The 22,764-nt window shown below is 37.9% G+C and overlaps 1 protein-coding gene across 1 annotated transcript; it reads left to right on the forward strand.

Annotated features, from left to right (window-relative positions):
- The first annotated feature begins 1,343 nt into the window (after positions 1-1,343).
- On the forward strand, positions 1,344-22,504 carry LOC108713564 (serine/threonine-protein kinase N2-like). The gene is made up of 17 exons (XM_018257122.2): positions 1,344-1,349; positions 2,164-2,301; positions 14,290-14,328; positions 15,421-15,462; positions 16,738-16,842; positions 17,641-17,691; positions 17,937-18,023; positions 18,863-18,987; positions 19,222-19,300; positions 19,373-19,464; positions 19,652-19,828; positions 20,023-20,085; positions 20,453-20,529; positions 21,189-21,331; positions 21,653-21,760; positions 22,053-22,133; positions 22,322-22,504. The coding sequence occupies exons 1-17, from the start codon at positions 1,344-1,346 to the stop codon at positions 22,502-22,504; spliced, it is 1,596 nt and encodes a 531-aa protein (XP_018112611.2).
- The last annotated feature ends 260 nt before the right edge of the window (positions 22,505-22,764 follow it).

The following is a 22,764-nucleotide window of genomic DNA, read 5'->3' on the forward strand; positions in this document are numbered from 1 at the left end:
ATATTTAGCACATTTTTCATGCGTGAGTGCCATCTGATTCCCTTCTTGTTCTGGATTTAATTGGAACCCTTGAGCAACAGTTCTCAGATAGAGCACCACCTAAGTCACCACACAGAATCGGGATTTTTTTTAAATAAGGACAGGACTGGTCTACCAACACTGTGGATCGCATTTGAGGCAGGTTTTTTATTTGGAGGTATGGAGCACCTCTAGATCCTGGGCAAAATGAACAATGAGGGTCACCCTCTTGCACTTCTGCCCAAAGTCATTGTAAATGCCCTCTTATACTTTTTGGGTGTATGTGGCTGTGTTGATAATTGTTGATGTTAATAAAGTTGGTTATAGAAAAAGAAGACCATAGGAGGGGCAAGCAGAGGAGATTGAGCTGTACAGTCAGAGAGCCATGCTTCATCATGCACTGTTTTTTAATAAATAAGTACAGCACGGTAGTGATGTGCTGGCAGACATCCGATACCCGCGAGACCCGCGGGTTTGCCCGCAGGTTGTGCGGGTTTGGGTCGACCTCGCAGTGCTCCTCGCCACCTTCAAATGCCGGCGTCCGACTTCCGGGTTCCTGTTTTATACTCTTGCGTCTGCTCGCTCCGCCCCTTTTGTGACATCATTGTGACATCATCAGCGGGGCAGGTTGGCGCGGGTCTATAAAAGGACCCCCGGAAGCGGATACGGGCGGGCGCGGGTCGGTGCAGGGCGGGTAAGGTCAGGTGCGGGTCAGGGAAACACTGACCTGCACATCACTACAGCATGGTACCCCTTACCTAGAATCAGTCCACTAATTTGTTCTCCCCCACTGTTATGGCTGTAAGGCATAGCCAGCCTTGATAACTACTTTATTAATGCAATATTTTATACTTCTTTATTGAACTCTTCTTTTGAACGGCTGCTGCTAGAAGCATTAGAATCCAAGGTACAGTTGCAGACAGAGGGTTGCACAAAAGTATTATTACTGGGTGTTAAGGAACATACCTCTTTGCTTTTTATTTATCTGCAGTCTTTAAAGCACAGGATCAAGCACGCTATTGCTACATTTGCTCCAGTCTCCCCATGCAGGCTTTAAACCTTGAATTGAAAATGTTGCTGTGGTTTCAATATGATCTGTATTTACTCTAGTGTCCGCTTTGCTGGTGGAAAGTTTTGCTAAGTGTCCCCAAGCCTCTGTGGTGAGGGGGAGTCCCGTGCTCTTGTGTCTCTAAGGGGAGGAGGGTGCTGGGAAAATGAAATGGCAGTTGGCTGTGAATTGGTTCCCTCCCACACTGTTTTTAAAGAGACATATGGTAGGTGTTCAATATCTACCTGATCCTTTCTGGGGAAAGGAGGGGTACGAGATGGAGGTATAAAAGATAACAGGTTAAGTTAAGTTAAAAGTCAATGAAACAAGTAGACATTGAAAACAATGAATTAGTGTGAGGTAATTGATGTTGAGGTAAGCATGGCTGCAACTACGGAACTTGGCACTCACCAACATTAACCCATGCAGATTCACTCCCTCATGATTCCTTGTTCAGTAACCACTTGATTAAGATGGAAATTAAAGGAAAACCCTACCCCCAAAATGAATACTTAACCAACAGATAGTTTAGATCATATTAAGTGGCCTATTATCAAATGTTATCAAACTGAAATATAGATCAGTAAATATTGTCATTTTACACCTTTTACCTTGAGCCACCATTTTATTATATTCTCTGTGCTCCCCTATTGTTGGTGTTTTTTGCGTTAATTAGCTTTTTATTCAGAAGCTCTCCAGTTTGCAATTTCAGCAATCTGGTTGCCAGGGTCTAAATCACCCTAGGAACCAGGCTTTGAGAATAAGAGACTAAAATATGAATAGGCGAGGTATTGCGTAGAAAGATTAGTCATAAAAAGTAGCAATAACAATACATTTGTAGCCTTACAGACCATTTGCCTTTTAGATGGGGTCAGTGACCCCCATTTGAAAGCTGGAAAGAGTGCTTAGAACTGACCATTCTATAACATACTAAAAGTTAACTTAAAGGTGAACCACCCCTTTAACCATCTTTCCCTGCAGTCTCCATATTACTATAAAACTTTTCTCTCCCACTGTCACGATCCTTTTTCAGAGGCAGTTTCCCTTACTGCTAATCCCACAATTTCCTTTCTGTTGTTGCTGTTCTGTATCGACAGTTGCGTGACCATGGCCAGTTGGCTGTGTTTGCCCCGACCCATAAAGACAACACTGGCTGCCTTCCCACACCCCGTATAAGTCTGTTTGTCACTCAAAAAGGAGATGTTGCAATGCATAGTGAGCTCACACTTCTGAAGGTGTGTGAAATTGTGGTTATTTGAACTGCCACCAGCCTTTATGCAAAATAAAAGCAGTAACACGATGCAAAGTGATATTTACAAAAGAGCCGGCCAATGTGAGAGGGCCTTTTGCTGCCAGTGAATGTACTGACTTGATGCAATACAATTATGACAACCAATTTAATGATCAATATGGCTGCATAAGGATCATGCCATTTCTGCCTAGCTCAAAACTATGATTATCCTGCCTGCATACCTTGTATTTATTAGTACCTCTTTGGCTTCTAGTGCATGTACAAAAGTTTTCCTGCCTTTAGTTTCGCAATGTAGCATACAATCTTTAGGGAAGCAGTATGAAGGAGATGTCCACCTTTATATGCATTTTTAATATGTAATGAATGGACCTTTTAAAGGGTCATCATTATTATTATTATCATCATTATTAAGGATCAGACAAATCCTTCATCTGTTTTTCTGTCTGTGACATCATCCAGCCCAGTTACAGGCTGGGGAGCCATCCAATTGGCTGGGTGACCCAATGCATCCTTGGGAGAGAGAGAGTCTTTGGAGCCAAATGTACAGGGTCTCCATCAGAGCTTAACATGGGTTCTTTGCTGCAGCCTCCAGCCAAAACCAGTTTTTGGGAGACTGTCCAAGCTGCTGCATCTCTAGAAGTACAGAGAGAAACCATCCTGTTCCCTGCCAAGCTGCTAGAGTTATTGTTACGCTTATTTTAATTGCTTAACTCTTTCCTACTGATCTTACATTCTGACTTCCAATCTGCTACCTGGTGGCCAGATGTAGACATTTTGTAAATGGATTTCAAGTTATTTAGCTTTTTATTCAGTAGCTCTCCAGTTTGGAATTTCAGTAATCTTGTTGCTAGGGACATAATTGCCATAGCAACCATGACATGATTTGAATAAGAGACTGGATAGGAATAGGAGAGGTACTGAATAGAAAGATGAGTAATAAAAAGCACAGTGTAGCAATAACAATGTATTTGTTGCCTTACAGAGCACTTTTTTAGATGGGATCAGTGACCCCCATTTGAAAATGGAAAAGAGCCAGAAGAAGAAGGCAAAAGATGCAAAAACTATAAAAGAAAGAAACAATAAAGACCAATAGGAAAGTTGCGTAGAACTGGCCATTATATTACATACTAATGTTACAGATGAACCACCCCTTTAAGTCCTAGCAACTAGATGGTGTCAGCGATGGAAAAAGGTATACATTTTTGTCTATATGCCACACAGTTTTTTTTAAAAAAAAACCTCCCCCAAAAATTGTATTCACTCATAAACCCCCACCACAGGACTCTATCCCTAAGTCCCCCTGTGATCATATGGTCTGCCGTCTCTAAAATTACACCTATGCATTGGTCTAACTGCAGCAGTTATCATGGTTGCTTTGTAACGCTGAGGTCCTTGGTTTTATTCCAGCCAGGGCACTATCTGTAAATGTTCATGGGTTTCCTCCAGGTGCTCCAGTTTCCACCCACACTCCAAATACATACAGGCAGGTTAATTGGTTCCTGATCAAACTGACCATAGGGACCTTAGATTGTAAGCTCCATTGAGCAGGGGCTTAACTACAGAGAAAGCAGACCCTGCGGCTGCAGGGGGCCCAGGAAGTATAGGTGACCCATGAGGCCCTAATTAATTAGCAATTTCAACATATATTGGTAAAACAAGACACCTTCTGCATATGTTGGGGGCCCTAAAATTAATTTGCTGTGAAGCCCAATAACATCTAGTTATGCCACTGCCATTGCGGCATGGACTGTGAATGATATATAATCTCTGTAAAGGCCTGCAGAATATATAAGCACTATACAAATAAAGAGTTGTAATACTTAGGCTTTTGGGCTTGATACAGTGCCATAAAATGGAAATTTTGAGTACATAAAAACTACTAATTCTTACAAAGTTTTGCAGTTTGGTAGTAAAAATACATAATATCATACTTTTTATTCATCAGAATGTACAAAAATATATTGTTTTTGTGAGTCCACTTACTCTTACCACAAAAAACACAGGTAGTGTTCCTGGTTTTCATTAACCAAAGTGTCAGTCTACTTTAATTTTGGGGATCTGTACATGTTGCATACTTTGGTAATCCTATGCATATTGACATCCAACAGGCAGGTGATACGGAGGATAAGAAGTTTGAGGTTATTTTTACATTTTATTTCAAACTTCAGAAACCTTTAAAAAATTTTCCAGTTTGCTAGTTTGTAGTAGAAAAATGTAGTTACCCAGACTGGAGCATATTTAGCAGAGATGGGACTCGGGTCTGCAGATATGCTCTTAAATTACAGAAAATCTTATATTTTGCTAAAATGTATAAGAAAGCTATATAGCTCATTTGCAGATGAATGGAAAACTAGCCTTTTAATATCAGCAAATCTACCACAGACCATTGCAGCTCTATAAATTACTGCCCACAAACAAAGCCTCCAGTTAATCTTTTTTACTTATTGACTAATAACTATATGATCTGTTTTCAGACAACTTCCTGTATTGTCTGCTGTTTGTATGCTTTTATATTTGGATATGTATTTTTAAACCCTCCAATATTAATAGAAAAGTTGCTGAAAGAATAAAGTAGAGTCATTCAAAATTAAAAGAGCACTACTAAAATAAAACGGCAACATGGGTACACTATATGTGTGTGTGTGTGTGTGTGTGTGTGTGCACCAGTCTGACTGTGTGTGTGTGTGTGTCTAGATGGTTATAACTGATGGAGTGATGGAGTGGAACTGCAGACAAACTACAATTCCTTGGCATCCCACAGTTGAATAGGAACCACAATGAGGAGGCAATGAAGACCACAACATTCAAGTACCACAAAAGGATAAGACAGGTCCTGAAGAGCCAGCTCAAAGACGAGAGCATGATTCTTGCCATCATGTATGCCAGTCATCAATGGCTGAGGACCTCTTGTGTTTGTCTGTATGGATTTTGTGATCACAGCCTTATTGCAGCCCCCGCCTCATGGTTTAAAATGTAGTGGTGAGCACAACTTTCCCTTTGTTGTTCAGGAAGACACATGCCACCCATGGGGGTGAGAAGTCCCCCCCAACTGGAGCCTGATTTGACAGCTGAAAAACTCAAGTAAAATTATTAAAAACAAAGGGGGCAGGCTGATGATGTTGGGGGTGGTACGATGATGTTTGGGAAGGGCTGGTAATGTGAAAGGCGGGGAGATGACTTTGGGGGCATGCACGGTGATGTCGGCAGTGGGGCTTATGTCACACTCCACATGATATGAAGGAATCAGTCCAGTTTTAAAAATCATAAAAACTGATCTGTAGATTTCCACTTCAAACGTGGACAGGTAGCAACCATAACATGATAGTTTGTCTTTTAATCTTAAATATATATATAAAATGAATTATACTCTTATTTTGCACAGAGTACATCTGGAATTCTTCATGTCTTCTTCAAGGATCAGTGGTATCAACACACAAATCAGTCCCTATCTGTATGTTTTTGTTTGTGGGGACTGCCCAGAGGAAACCCACAAACACATAAGGAGAACAAATAAACTCCTTACAGAGGACCCAGCCCTTGTGCCACGTGGTGCAAGTGTATCAATGATTATTTTGTAAAGCTTTGGTCATGTGATTTATGTGTGCTTTGTTGCAGGATGCAATAAATGGATGCAAAAGAACAATATTTACTAAAGTGTTAAAAAAAATGTATGCTCGTAATGAAAAGTTTGATGTTTTCTTCTTTTCTTTCCTGTCCATCCAACAGTCAATGTATTTCAATGAGAAAGAGAAGTCTATTAAATGTTATCTTGTCATTCGCAAATGCAGTCTGGATCATTTCCCCGGGTCGTGACAGATGGCAAGTCTTTTTTTGTAATTTACAGTTGACAAATTACTGCATTTGATTTTCATAACCTAAATGTCTTATTTGTTTATCCTTGTAGTTTTCTGTCTTAAAAAAAACGAATGGGGACTTTTTTTGACGCTATTTGGACAACGGCCAAAAGTAGTGAAACCCTTGAAGGTTTGACTGTGCAAATCCTGCATTCTCCACCACTAAGCCACCATTCTGCAAATACTGTTTGTGCATTAAGGCAGTGGAAATCTTAAAGCATTTTGTAAGCTCCATCTTCTTGGTTGTTTGGGACAAAGACAGCAAATTTCGCCAAATACAACAACTTCCCTGCCATAAAGCTTTGAGCAAATTGTCAGATATTGATTCATTCATCTGCTGGTCATCACTGGATGGATGCTTTTGTGAAACCTTTTTACGTGTGCCTAAATTAAGTCTTCCCAATTGTAATGGTGAGTGTATCCTGCTGCAGTTATGTTGCAAACATTTACTTGTATATTCATTGGTCCAGTTCAGAAGCTGCTAGAAGGTCAGTTGAGGCTAAACAGGTTCACAAGCACATTACTGGAGATAGTTAACAGTCAGACGTTTTTGATTAATGAGCAGGCACCTAATGCCAGAGAAGGATGAGCCACTATCTGCAGTGATATTTATTTGTGACTGGACTCAAGAAAAGACGTTGATAAACATGCTGAATTTATGCAATTTTTTTTTAAAGGTCACCTTTCTTGAATACACAACACTCAATCAAAGCCGCCCACATTTACAGAGCTAACTGTACAGCAATAAAAGCCAATAGAGCCTTTACATGAAAATATAACTTCCTGTAATTGCTTTAAAAAACAAACGTGGATTATTTCACCCTCAGACTGTACAATTTCTGGATAAGTTTAATTGCCAATTACAAACTCAATAGCTCAGTCTCTGTGGATTGGTAGATCCACGCATTACTTATTTAGTTAGTGTAAACGCAGTGTTGGTTATTGCCATTGCTTTTATAATTGAAAGCATGCATAAAGATTTCTTGAAGCAGTAAGGGCAGATTATCAAGAGAATTTACTAACTAAGAAGAATATACAGGATCAATTTTAAGGGACGAAAACCTCATTATAAAGACGTATTAGACACTGCAAGAAGGATAGAAATTAATTTAAAAAGATCAGTCATTTCTAAACTAGTACAGAGAGCAAGCTATTAGCATTTATCCTATATGAACTGTGAAATATCAATGAGGTATGCTAGAAAGCAGATGTAATCCCCTTTTAAGGGAAAGAAGCCAATGTTCCATTTATAATTTCTCTACATTGTTTATAAATTAAAGGTCTACGTTTTAAGACAATGATATGCCTGTCCAGACCAGAAGGACCACCACACATTGACAATCTCCACAATACTTAGCCTGTCAATCAGATTTACTTAAAAAAACTGTATGACTTAACTTCCTGATTATCTTTTCAATATAGGCTATATAATAGTAACTAAAAATTAATGAGCTAATATGCCCATTGTCCATATGTTTACCAAAGTATCAGGTATTTAGAGACCTCAATATGAAGTTAGCGCATCCAAATTGTCCAGGACTTTACTTCAGCTACTGAAAAATTAACACATTTACTGCATTTTTTGTGATGGGTACCCATGCCTTTCTGCTCCAAATTACTGAGTCGCAAGACTTTCCCAAAAAGTGGCGGCTTTGGTGAAATACCTGAAACTTGCCTCAATGCTTCTAACATCCAGCATCATATCGCCCATGTATCATTATGTACCAAGAAAAAGCACCTTAAATATGATTGCCAGGGTTCCTCCAAACAGTTTGGTGCCCATTGTGCATAGGATTACCAAAGTATCTGGTATTTAGAGGCCCCAAAATGAAGTTAGCGCATACAAATAGTCCTGTGGGTAACTTCAGCTAATGAAAAATCAACACATTGACTGTAGTTCTTGTGGGATAAAAACACAGAAATATATGTTTACTCCCCAGAACCTTATATTTTTGGAAAGTACACATTCTACCGAATATAAAACGGGTACCCATGCTTTTATGCTCCAAACTACTGAGTCGCAATGCTTTCCCAAAAGTGGTGGTTTTGGTGAAATACCTGACAATTGCCTCAGCTTTAAACTTCCAGCATCATATTGCCTATGTATCATTATGTACCAATAAAAAGCACCCTACGGTTGATGCCCATTGTGCATAGGTTTACCATAGTATCTGGCAGAGAGACCCTCAAAAATTATGAAAATCTGAAAATCATCACAAAGCTTGCATTTTACCCCATTACATAACCCACATTTCATAACTTTCCAGCATAAAGCATCATAAATATAAATGAAATGGGTCTACTGAATAGTTTGATGCTTGATATGCAAAGATTTACCAAACCATGTGGCATACAGAGACCCTCAAATGAAAACAGTACATGTGAATTTTCACTCATGACACAGACTGCTGCAATATAAGCACCCGGCATGTGTATAAGACCCCCTAACAGTATCGAGACCCTAGAAAAACATATATTTTCCAAAAGTACACATTCTGATGAATCTTTCGACTGCAAACTACCAAACCGCAAAGCTATGCTAAACATAACGCTTTTGATGAAATTTCTGAAAATAGTCACAAAGCTTGCATTTTACCCCATTATATACCCCACAGCAAAATGCATCCTAAATATGAACACCAGGGGGCCGATTCACAAAGGGTCGAATATCGAGGGTTAATTAACCCTCGATATTCGACTGGGAATTAAAATCCTTCAACTTCGAATATCGAAGTCGAAGGATTTTAGCGCAAATAGTGCAATTGAACGATCAAAGGATTATTCCTTCGATCGAACGATAAAATCCTTCGAATCTTACGATTCGAAGGATTTAAATCCAACGATCGAAGGAATATCCTTAGATCAATAAAATTTAGGAAAGCTTATGGGGACCTTCCCCATAGGCTAACATTGAGTTCGGTAGCTTTTAGATGGCGAACTAGGGGGTCGAAGTTTTTTCTTAAAGAGGCAGTACTTCGACTATCGAATAGTCGAACGATTTTAAGTTCGAATCCTTCGATTCGAAGTCGTAGTCGAAGGTCGTAGTAGCCCATTCGATGGTCGAAGTAGCCCAAAAAACACTTCGAAATTCGAAGTTTTTTTACTTCGCATCCTTCACTCGAAGTTAGTGAATCGGCCCCCAGGGGTCTACTGAACAGCTTGATGCCTGATATGCATAGATAAACCAAACTATGTTGTGCACAGAGACCCCCAAATGGATATATAGCAGACAAAATTTCAAAAACGAAGTAACAAAGAACGGAGCGAAATGCTATAAAATAAAATCTAACAAAACCACTAAAATCAATGCTATTTTTTTTGCTTAGTGTGATCAGCACTAGGCCTGTGTGTGTGTACACATATGTGTGAGTGTTGTGAATGTGTGAACCCCCTGATCCCCCAAAAATGTATATGAGTGTGTGTAAGTGTAAATGTATGTGTGTAATAGTGTAAAGTGTGTGTGTATGTTACACTTACCTGGGGTAGGCTGGCTGAAATCCATTGATGAAAAGGCAGGAGGGTCCCACGACGAGGAGGAGGCCATTCTGTCCCTGGATCCGTTAAGGGCGGCTTGTGGGTCCAGGAAATATCTCCAGCAGCAGGCATGTGGTTAGCATGCCCCTTTGCTGCCTATGGGGTCCCTGGGTGATTGCGCCCAAGGCCCTGCTTATTTACCCCCCTGCTCTTTGCCTATGGAGTGGGAATGAGCTGAACTAGCCCAAATCTCAGTAGGCAGCACAAAGAGAGCTTGCATCCAGTAAGAAGCAACCAGTTGAAAGCGGCCCATGTATTGGTAGAAGGTAAATCAGTTATCAAAAAATCATTCAGCAGGGCGCTGAGATCTGCATGGAGTGCTGGGGCTTCAGTAGGGGGTGACTGGGGAAACACTTGCAGGGCTCATCTGGAACCATAGAAAAGGTTCTTCATGTACCAAACCCAGGCACATCTATATCCCTGCACACACTCAGCAAAGTGCCTACCTTGTGTGAAACATAGCAAAAAAGTAGAGAGTATATAAACAGATGGAAAAGAAAGCAAATAAAGATATGGGTAAAGCAAGACCTACAAGACGGATGAGCTTTCGCTTCTAAGACGGGGCCTGCCGGCTCTGTAACATAGTTCTGTCTTTGAGATTCAATGATGTAATTTTATAATGGGGGATATATGGTGAAATCTTTGTACTACCTCTGTTTACTGCTGTACTATATTTCCCAGCATTCTGTCATAGCCTGGTGCTGGAGGAGAGGGTGGTTCACTACACACTGGCCTGGCCTATCTACACATTGATAGTAATGGTTTGGGTTGAGACTCAGCCTGCAGCCTTGTGCCTTTAGTGACTTCAGTGACTTCTAATATCCTTATCATTTACAGTAGGGGGTACATTATTCCTTATAATACATGAGTGATACTCAGAGTTCCCTGTATAACTCAGCCTGAAGCCTTTTGCCTTTATATGGTCACAGAACCCCTCATTGACTTCTAATATTCTTATCATTTACAGTAGGGGGTACATTATCTCTTATATCTTTATAATACGGTGAAACCTCAATTTTACGTCTTTTTTTACATGTAACTTTTACATCAACTTTTAGTATGTTATATACTGGCTAATTCTAAGCATCTTTTCAATTGGTCTTCATCATTTGTTCTTTCATCCATCTCCTTTTTGCTTGGGTGACATTAGTGCACTTCTGTTGCCTTGTCATTTTGACTTATCCTGGGTTATGAGCATGCACAACCTACTTGTGGACTTTAGGAAGATGCAACCTAATGAATGGCAGCCATGATATTGCTGGAATTCAAAATTTCAGTGACACTGAACTGCTTTCCTGTTACATTTTAGTTGAACTTGAAATAGCCGTTAAATAAACCATGCTTTTTTTGTAAATGTGTGTTTTTCATTCTCCTTTCAGGTGTGTCCCCTCTAAAAGTGAAATGTTCTTCTACAATAGACAATAGTAATAGCAAAATTGGTGCTTCATTTGCTCTTACTACTAGAAGATTCTTTAACTTTTTGTATTCTTTTTGTCCCAATATAAATAAAAAATGAAATCATTACCTATTTTTTTTTCATATAAATAAATTCTATGCTATTTTATGAAAATACAACTGATTTGGAAAGCCTGTGTCTCCCAAATGAGTTAATAATACTTTGTCTCCTTATGTTTTGCCTACCTGTGTAATTTGTAAAACATCAATAAAATATAAATTACAAAAAAAAATGTGTATGCGTGTATATTTATGTCACGTGTCAAATTGTGTATGTATGTAAATAAGTGTGTTTTAAGATACATAAGACTTAACTGGGGTCTGAAGGCTGACACTAAAGGGAAGCTGAATTGCATGAAGGGTGGTCATATACTCCAAATGGCAGGGGGAAGTGATATTGGGGAGTTTAGGAAGTACAACAGCAGCGTGTCTTCAGTGAATACATGACTATTATCAGACAAAAACCCCTGACTTTATCAGATTATCCAGCATAGATAAAGATGTCAAGAAACAACTCAGTAACATCTGCCATTGACTTTTTCATACCTCAACAGGTTTGAAATAAAGAATTTTTGGATAAGGATTTTTAGCAGCTTTGGGGTATAATACATCTCAAAAAATTTGAGTTTTTATTTTTCCACAAAAAAAAAAGTTTTCTGTGACCAGAAAAAATCACGGTTTCATAAATGGGCCCCTAAACTGACCCACTGGTGCATTAATGTACTTTACAACGATCAACTAACAAGTGTCTAATAAATAACTATTGTATGTGATTATGTACCAGTTTAGTGCTTACAAATTTCCCCAGACCCTTATTTGCTAAATACATAAGACAAACATGATTAAATCTAAGGCTCTTTGCACTTATATCCAGTTGTGTTAAGATGCGCTATGCTGCCCCAGTTGAATAAAATACATTTAAATAGTAAAAAACCACAGGACTGTTTTGCAATGAGCAAAGATTGCTGCTAACTCAGTGAATGTCAGGTACAAGCCAACACTGCGTTCCCTATACTCATATACATTATATATAATAATGGGGCAGTCTTTGTAATATATTAATTGTACCATTTCTTATACAAATAATACACAAAAATATACGTTATGATGATATCATTCCCTATATTGAGAATGGCTACTGAATTGGGATTGGCGAATCTGTGCCTTGAAAAATTCAAAAATTTACTGCAAAATTCACGAAAAAGTGAAAAATTCACGAAACGCATTGGCGTCAAAATAATTGTGACACGTCAATTTTAATGTGAGCGTCAATTTTTATACGTGCAACTATTTGGTCCAAATGCATTAAAGTCAATGGGCGTCAGAATAATTTTCATGCAGACAATTTTTATGCGCACAACAATTTTTTTGATGAATCGGATTTTTCTGATGGCAAATTGTCGCCCGGTCTTGCAAATTAATTCACTTGCAGCAAAATGCGGAAATTGACAGTGAATTTGTGTCTGGTGAATTTATTGGACAATCACTGCTACTGAGTAAACACACTCTTTATCATGGTAATAAAACCCACTGTACTTTATTCTTAATCCTATTTGAATTTAACTGAACTCAGCAAACATGATCTAACTTGCTATTATAACTGTCCTAGCTTGGGCTGCATGTGTGATGTCATAATGCTCTGAATCTCACAGCTGTCTGTCATTGTGATGTCATAATGGACAAAGTCAAGGTGTCCAGCTGCAGCCCTGAGATTTCTCATTCTTGATCAGACGACTGAGGTGAGTAGATCTTCATATATCTAGGAGAAAACTTTATTAAAAATAATCATTTTATACTGGTACAGTGTGAGCTTTCAGACTGCTAGTGGTATCATGAATATGTTAGAATTTTAATTAATTGACTAAAACAGAGTTAGTGGGAGATAGCCTTCCTGTAATATGGAGCTTTCTCGATAACAGATTTCTGGGTAACGGATCTTGTAGCTGTATATGAATATATACGCAGACACACACACATATATATATATATATATGTATATACAGGTGTGGGACCTGTTATCCAGAATGCTCGGGACCTGGGGTTTTCCGGATAACGGATCTTTCCGTAATTTGGGTCTTCATGCCTTAAGTCTACTAGAGATTCATTTAAATATTAAATAAACCCAATAGGCTGATTTTGCTTCCAATAAGGATTAATTATATCTTAGTTGGGATCAAGTACAAGCTACTGTTTTATTATTACAGAGAAAAAGGAAATGTTTTTAAAAGTTTGGATTATTTGGATAAAATGGAGTCTATGGGAGACAGCCATTCCGTAATTGGGAGCTTTCTGAATATCGGGTTTCCGGATAAGGGATCCTATACCTGTATCCTGTTTGGATTATTAAATGGTTTTCTTTTTTCTCCACAGAAAGAATTTTTTTTTCGATACAAAATAAACAAAGAAGAAAAGAAAATGTGGAAAGCAATTTGCAAATGCTTTTGCTTTCGCAAGGTAAGGACGTTGGTTTTTCTACTATAACATGATATATTTGATTTAGTGAATAACTTCATAAGGGGAGAAAATTGTCCTCAAACTCTGTTACTGGATTATCTCTGAAGTGACCCACTGACAGCTGCTAATACTAATAACATGATGATTAGTGATGGGCGAATTTGTCCAGTTTCACAGAAAAATTCGCAAATTTCCAGTGCAATTCCCGAAACTGCAAAAAATTCACAAAAATGCGGGAATTCACTGCGAATAAGCGCTTGCCGAATAAAGACTGACTGCTCCTCAATATATCTGTATTGTTCTACAGTCACTAGTGATTTGGCTTTATTATAGGGGATACACTACGTTATACTTGTGTTTGCACCAACTATGTCATTTAATACCAAATCAGTCATTACAGACCCAATAATCAAATCCTTATAACCATATTTAGATTGTTGATAACTCCCACTAATATCTTGTGATTTTAATTTAATTCAGCTTCACCAAATCCAAAACTTTAACTGAAATGTCATCTATGTATTTTTTACAATCAAAAGCATACTGCTATCTAGATATATGTGTTTTCTAGGGAAGTTGGATTTAAAGTTGGATTTATATCATTTATATAGTTATTGATTTCCTATTTGCTAATTTCTTTTTTGTGATTAAACTTTTTTTTTTTTTTTCATTAGAAAAAACCAAAAAATCAATCAACCAAAGAATCTATTGTGGTAAGTGATGAAGAATTGAACAACGTCAAAAGATGTGACACAATTTTCCTATTTGTGCTATCAAAACCAGATTATTTCCTTGTATATATATTTACACCTTGATGAAGTTGCACCATATACATAGTCAATTCTTACTGGTCCAAAAGAAAAACACTAGGTACACTGGATTTAGCAAGTTTATTCATAATTGACAACATTTTCCAATTATTTCTCATCTGATAATCTATTAATCAGTTTCCATGACTTGATAAACAAGGGCACCTTCCTTACTTTTAGCGGCATATTTATCAAGGGTCGAATTTTGAATTGAAAAAAATTGAATTGAAAAAAAGATCTAATAGGTCCATATTCGAGTGAATTCGAATCAGAGGAATAGCACATTCGATTCATTTAGCCCCCATAGGCTAAAACAGCAATTTGCCATGTTTTAGATGGCAAATAGTTGAAGTTGAATTTTTAAATAAACAGTACATGATAAATTTCGATATTCGAATTTTTGAATTTTTTTGAAAATTCAAATCGGATTTTTTTTTAATTCAAAAATTCACCTCGACCTTTGATAAATCTGCCCCTTAGGGTTTAGTTTTTAATAAATACAAACTCACCCACATGCTATTCAGTCCTATGGGATTTTAGAATTGTATTTATCAAAAGGTGAAAGTTAAACTTCACCATTTGATAAATACGGGTTCTAAAAACGCCTTTATGAATGAATAGAATGTGAGTTTTTATTTATTAAAGTCACATTTTGATAAATCTGCCCCTTAATGTCATTTAATATGAACATTCAGCTACAGAATTATCCATTACCATTTCCATAGATGGCACATTTCTTAACGGCATTGACTTTATTGTTAAAACCATTTTCTTTGTTGATGAAAACTCATTCTCTCCTGTTAAAAGGAAAACACCTTGATTTTGCATTATTATCAGAATAAATCCCTATACTGACCATGCATTTATTTAGTCATTATTATTAATCATAATTACTCATATTAGTTATATCTAATCAAAAGCATATTTTTCCAAAACAAGCCACACTCTTTTAGTGATAACTAAGAATAATTGATAAGCCATTTTTTTACTCAACAGGAGGAACCGATTGAAGAACCCCATGAGATTACCATCTGCCTGGTAAGCAATAAAGGAGTTGCTATCAAACAGACTTTATGGGGCAGATTTATCAAGGGTCGAATTTCGAGGTACAAAAAATGTAGAAATTCGACCATCGAATTGAAAAACTTTGAATATGAATATCGAATTCACAGGTTTTTCACCGAATTTGGCAATCGTACGATCAAATAAAAATCGTTCGATCAAAAGATTCGAACGATTTTAGCGTACGATCAAAGGATTTTTATTTGATGTGTAAAGACTTTAAAAAAGTTTGTAGAAGGTCCCCATAGGCTAACATAGCAATTCGGCAGGTTTAATTTGGCGAAGTATTGAAGTCGAAGTATTTTTAAAGAGACAGTACTTTGATTATCGAATGTTCGAATATTCGAACGTTTTTTACTCCGAATCGAAGTAAATTCTAAGTCATAGTAGCCTATTCGATGGTCGAAGTATCCAAAAAATTACTTTGAAATTCTAACTTTTTGTACTTCGAAAATTCAGTCGAACCTTAGTAAATCTGCCCCTATATGTTAACTTCCTTTAAATGTTGTGCTCATATAATGTTATTAGTATCATTACCAAAGTTCCTTTTTCTGATTAGCCAAATTCCAAGCCTTTTCTAGTGGGAACAGCTCCAAAAGTTTGTAACCACATTTTGACATGAGAGCTGTTAGCTCAGTTCTCCCCATTGGAACATCACAATATTCCTAGAGGAGAGCACTGATCTAACTCTTACAGTGTTGGACTGGCCTGCCGGGATACCGGAAAAAAACCCAGTGGGCCCGACCCTTAATGGGCCCTCGCCGGGCCAGTCCCCTCTCCCGACACCATCCCCTCTCCCGATCGGCAAATTTTTTTTTCACAGGTGCACTCGGCTCATCATAGTAGGGTGGTGAGGGTTTAGAGGGGGCCCTGGACATTAGTCCCAGTGGGCCCTGGGCCACCTAGTCCGACCCTGGTCTCTTATTTCATTGCTATTAACCAGTGATACTCTGCAAGAAAGCAGAAAAGAAGTGGTATAAAGCCATGGGGCTGATTTCGGCATAGTTGATTGGGCAAAATGGTTAATATTAATGGAAACAGAAGAATTTACCATTTAATATACTGTTTAGCGAGCAAATTTGTTAGGCACCACCAACTTTGGCACTGGTGAGCCTGTCCCACCTCCCGTTCAGAATTGCCTGCAAGTGCAATTTGCTTATGATCTCAAGCAGAGGAGTTTGGATGTTGCAGTTCTTTTTTACTCAAGTGGGTTCAGTTCATATATCCACAAATTTTCTCTCCTCTAAACAGGAAACAGCGCAAGAATCTGCTGATAACACCTGCGAGCCTGAACGCACTGAAAATGAGCAAGTGAATGCTCCAAACAACTATGAGCACCTCGAAGCCTTTAATGAGGTATGAACAGAAAGATCTAATTAAACCTTTATATTAATTTATCAATGATATCTCCTGAAATGCCTATAAATACTTGCAGTGGACTTATGAATCAGGTGAAAGCCATATTTTCACACCAAGCTAGACTTGTAGGATAAAAACCCCACATTCAAAATAAAAACACCGGGAATGCATTAAAGGAGAAGGAAAGGTTAAAACTAAGTAAGCCTTATCAGAAAGGTTCATCTAAATATACCAGTAATCCCCCAAAGTAATGCTGCTCTGAGTCCCCTGTCAAAAGAAACACTGCATTTCTTTCCTTCTATTGTGTACTCGTGGGCTTCTGTATCAGACTTCCTGCCTTCAGCTTAAACCTCATTGCCCTGGGCAAGAGCATGCTCAGTTTGCTCCTCTCCCCCCACCCCTCCCTTCTCTACTGTAATCTGAGCCCAGAGCAGGGAGAGACTCAGGCAGGAAGTGATGTCACACCACATTAATACTGCAGCTCCTATTCTAAACAAACAGAGAGTTTCTAGAGCTTTTTACTCAGGTATGGAAAAACATTCTACAGAATAAATATAGCATTCTAGCTTGCACTATTGCAGCTAATCTATTGGCAATAAAATGCCTCCGTAGCTTTCCTTCTCCTTTAAATACACAATGCATTGACATTATCTCACTTAGACTGTAAGTCCAAAAAATGGACAGAAATGAATCCAAACATACTTTGTTTTTCATGCATTGTGTTACAGTGCAATATACACTTCGAGCAATAAAAAATATTGGTTTTTGACTTTTTTATTTTTCTATCTTAACCAGGAGGAAAAACACATGGAGCAGGAGCAGAGAGCTGATAGCAGCCACTGCCAGGTAAGCAGAAAATAACCAGTGAATGAAAGATCCAGACAGATTTCACTGTACATACTCCTTCAATCAGAGAAATTATGGTTTTTAAAAAATGGGCACAGCCAAACATAACAATTATTCACCCTGCACCACAACTCCACTTTCTTCCCTTACTTATGGACACGAATATAGAAGTTTGAGTGTCGCAGTTCTTCTTTAAAATCAAGGGTTGAGTTAATCTAAAAATACATTTTCTTTGTCCTAAATAGGAGATAGCAGAGGAATCAGGCACTAACACCTGCCAGCCTGAAATACCCAACATCTGTGAGGAGCAAGTAAATGCTCACTATTGCCAGGTAGGCCTTAAAGCCTTTAAAAATTATTTGATTCAAACTTTTCATTAGTTTATATTTAAATGGTATGTCTTTCTGTATAAGGAGTTGCTCTCATACATAGGGGCACATTTATCAAGGGTCGAATATTGAAGGTTAATTAACCCTCGAATTTGACCCTCGAAGTTAAATCCTTCGAATTCGAATATCAAATTTGAATGATTTAGCGCGAATACTTTGATCAATCGAAGTAAAAATCAAACGATAAAATCCTTCGATTCTAACGATTCTAACGATTTTAATCGATCGATCGAAGGATTTTTCTTCGATCACAAAAAGCTTCAAAAAGTGATGGGGAAGGTCCCCATAGGCTAACATTGTACCTCGGTAGGTTTAAACTGCCGAAGTATGTAGTCAAAGTTTTTTTAAAGAAAGTACTTCGACTATCGAACGGTCGAATAGTCGAACGATTTTTGATTCGAATCGTTCGAATTGAAGTCGGAGGTTGTAGTAGCCTATTCGATGGTCGAAGTACCCAAAAAAGTACTTCGAAATTTGAAGTTTTTTATATTCGAATCCTTCACTCGAGCTTAGTAAATGTGCCCCATACATGTAAAATACATACATAGGGGCCGATTCATCAAGAGTCGAATATCGAGGGTTAATATATATATATACATACACACACACTTATTTTTCTACTTTTTGCTTAAGGTTCTTCTATTTATAGTCTTTCTTCATCCCAACATTAACACCTTATTCATATATATATATATTGCTTTCTCTTCTGTATAGAGCTCCACAGGAAGACTGAGATAACATCATGCTTAATGTTGATTTCTTAATGTATTTTATTTCTTCAGGATGCCAAGGTGGAGGTCCCTGATATAATGAATAATTCTGAGCCACTGGTGAGCATTTGCGTAAAAGCAAATGAATATGAACCACCAGTGATGTCAATACAGGGTATAGAAGAACCATCTAACAGGTATCTGATTTGTGTTATATTCTCTCGTTTTGGCTCAGTTGCTTATTTATAGAAAAATATTAGTATTGCCTCATTTATACCTTATGTAAAGGCTGTTCTCCTCATTTCCCTTTTCATTAGAGGATATTATTTATAACTGGCCAATACCCTCTGCTAATTGTATGCCACAGAAAAGTCAGGACTATATGAACATGAACAAAATGCAACTTTCCTTTTCATTCTATTATTTTTCAGCCCTGTTGAGCCCAGATGCCCCATCACACTTGAAGATTTTAACCTGGGACAAGTGTTGGAAGAAGGTGGATTTGGAACGGTAAGAGTCTATAATTAGGTTTAAGTTACGACTAATGTATCCAGAGTAATTCAACTTGCTCTCTTCCTCCAGGTGGTCCTGGCCAAGCACAAGAACACCAAAGAACTATGTGCCATCAAGGTCTTGAAGAAAGATAACATTTTAGAAAGGGGAAATGTGAACAGGTCAGTACGGAAATTTTATTTTTGCCCATCTCTGTGACATCATATTTTTAGTTTTAGTTCACATTCTTTTAAATGATTTGCATTTGGTTATTTTCTGTTGCATTGCCCTGTATCTATTCATAAGGATAAGTGTACTGTTAGCTTGTATGGGTCTCACATGGTGATAATGTGATGATTTACCCCACAGTGTCTTCAGAGAGAAGGAAATCCTTCAGAGAATAAGTAAAGCTGAAAGCCCGTTCCTGGTGTCATTACACGGAACCTTCCAAACGGACTCCCACTTGTATTTTGCGATGGAATATCTACCTGGAGGTGACATGTGTAATTTCCTCACACATGTAGAATTGCAAGAACCAGATGTCATGTAAGTAGAATGGAAATGGGGGGAGGTTTTAAGGGTTTCAGGGTAGCATTACCACAGCATATATCATTAAAATGGAATGTATCACAACCAAAGCTATGGCTATGATACAGGCCAATTTGTTCACCTAGTTTCTCACACATAGTTTCTATATGAAGAAAAAACGACATACTGATTTTTATTTTTTCTCTATTCAGGTTTTACACCGCATGTATAGTGCTTGGCCTGGAGGCATTACACAAGATGGGCATTGTCCATAGGTAAGTACTAATATCAATAAATCATCTTTATTTCCAGAAGGAAATGGTAACACTACTAAGGACTAGGCTTGGGCGAATTTGACCCATTTTGTTTTGCCAAAATTTCACCACCAGCGAAATGACGCCAACGCCCAAGTCTATGGGCATCAAAAAAAATTTGCCGCATGGTGAAACTTTTTTTGACGTGAATCATTTTTATTTTGACGCACAACACCATACAGGTCTATGGCTGTCATTTCCGTGGCGAAATAAGGTGAAAAAATTTGCCCATCCCTACTAAGAACACCAGCGCACTTGCTGCTAACTAAGACTAAGGCTTGTATACAGTTTGTATTTCTACTAATCTATTTACTTTCTTTTAATTCAGAGATATAAAACTTGAGAATTTGCTGTTGGATCAAGATGGATATCTTAAAATCATCGATTTCGGCCTCAGCAAAGACAGTAAGTGTTGTTATGGACCATACACAGCATAAGTTCAGGTTTTATTGGTCTAAAATTTGCTTTCAACTGGCTTACATCCTTGGGGTGCAAAATAAGGGTTGTGATTGGCTAATTAGTAGCCCCTTATGTAGACTGGCAGCATATAGAAGGCTCTGTTTGTCAGTTCACATGGTTTCTATGCAACTACACTTTGCCTTCAAGACAGGAATTCAAAAATATGTACCTGGTTTGAGGCCAGTGGAAGCAGCATCTAAGGGGTTAGGGAGCAACATGTTTCTCACAAGCTACTGGTTGGGTATCACTGCCCTGGGTATAGCATTTTTATGTGTCATTACTCTTAAGCTGGAGATTTTCTGGGGATATGTTTTAGCCTGGGATATACAGTATATAACTCGTTACTTTGGGTAAAGGTGTGTGGGAGCCAGTCTATGGGTATGTACACTGACCAGGTTTAAGAGAAAATCTTTTTGTAGGTTTATTTAATATACTCTATTTGTTATCAGGATCAAACAATAGTGTTTTTTTAAATATAATATGTAACTGGCATACACATATGTGTGTAGTTTGTAAGCAAGCAGCTGAGGAAAGTCTCTCATTACATTACATTACATTCGGGTCCCCAGATCTGCAGTTTCCTTACAGTGTTTCTTGTGTTTCAGGATTTGGATACACAGACCGCACAAACACCATGTGTGGCACAAGAACTTACATGGCCCCGGAGATGTTTATGGATGTTGGATATGGCATGGCAGCTGACTGGTGGGCCCTCGGAATCAGTATATACACTATGCTCATGTATGAGGTAAAGACAATTTCTATATTATTTTTGGTCTACATTGGTAAATCCTTGCCACTGTCATTTCATAGCGAGACTAAACATAGTGTAATAATTTGTCATGTATAAGTGTACTATATATTGTTATATCCATGTTTACAAGCATAACTTCCTATACTATTAGTAATAATATATAGTGTGAATATTATAGCATTTGGCTTCCCTTTGTCAGATATAAGAAATACCATGACAGATGTTTAGCTCAGATACAGAGGCTGCTAAATGGATATTGTGACAGATCCTTCAAAAATGTTGTTTTACTTAAGACGTCATGATTTTCTTTTTCAGTTACCATTCAATAATGAAGATCAGAATGAGCTAGTGAACAGCATCATTTATGATGAAATCGAGCTGCCAGAAGACCTATCAGAGAATGCCTCTAACTTAATATATGAAGTAAGTTGGTCCTTGCACATCAGTGTCATGTGACTTTATCAACCTGTTATGCTAAGGGAATACACATAATAATATAGTTATCATTTTCACAATATCACTATGTCTTTTAATGTACTTTAGTGGTAGCTTTGGCTTTTAACTGAATATTGACATGCGTATTACCCCAGTGATCTCAAAGGGACAGGCTGTGAACATCAGAAGCAGCGAGTACCCACAAATATAGGGGGATGTTAATCATAATTGAGTGTCACTTAAATACAGAACTTAATCTCCGTTGTTTTGTTTTTTGTAGCTCTTGGAAAAAGATCCGGAATATCGCCTCGGATCTGGTGAGGTTGGTGCTGAAGTGATCAAAGAGCACCCCTTCCTGAGAGTAGGTTTCTATTTTACTCATTTTAATTTACTGAAAGAAATGCATTATTCAATACTAATAACGCTTTAATGTTGTATTCAACATCATTTTTTCTGTAGGCTCCTAGTGCTTTTCTGTAATAATTTCTGGTTCCAGCAATTTTAGTTTTTGGAACAGATACTCATTGTGAAATATCTCCTGTCTTTTAGGATATGAACTGGGAACAACTATTAGATAGGAAAATAAAGCCTCCATTTGTGTTAAACAACGAAGGACATCAGGAGAGCTTCAATAACCCTGAATGCCAAGTTCCAGCATTGACAACACCTGCTGTAAAGATCCCATCAGAGCTGCAAGAGGCATTTAGAGACTTTGATTATACACCTGACTGAATACCAAATAATGGACATGGTAGGTGGAGGGCCAGTCTATGTCTATAGGGACAGAAGTCCAAGTCATATAAAGTAAATGTCAGGTGTCCCAACTCAACAAGTTCTAAAAGAGAAGGCTCATGTTGGAATATTCTTCTTCTTGTAGAGGAACATTGGAAATAGATATGTAATGTAAAGACATCAGCAAATGATAAAAAGCATGCAAATACACTGTTATGATAGATGTAAAAATGTTTTAATTTCTGGTGTCAGTAACTCTT

Source organism: Xenopus laevis, chromosome 4L (assembly GCF_017654675.1).
Source record: "Xenopus laevis strain J_2021 chromosome 4L, Xenopus_laevis_v10.1, whole genome shotgun sequence".
Taxonomy (NCBI): Eukaryota; Metazoa; Chordata; class Amphibia; order Anura; family Pipidae; genus Xenopus; species Xenopus laevis.

What these genes read in the sequence shown, in the direction of transcription:
- LOC108713564 (XM_018257122.2), top strand. An exon ending in ATAGAAGAACCATCTAACAG is followed by an intron (nt 18,988 to 19,221) that starts GTATCTGATTTG and finishes ATTATTTTTCAG; the next exon opens with CCCTGTTGAGCCCAGATGCC. An exon ending in TTTCGGCCTCAGCAAAGACA is followed by an intron (nt 20,530 to 21,188) that starts GTAAGTGTTGTT and finishes CTTGTGTTTCAG; the next exon opens with GATTTGGATACACAGACCGC.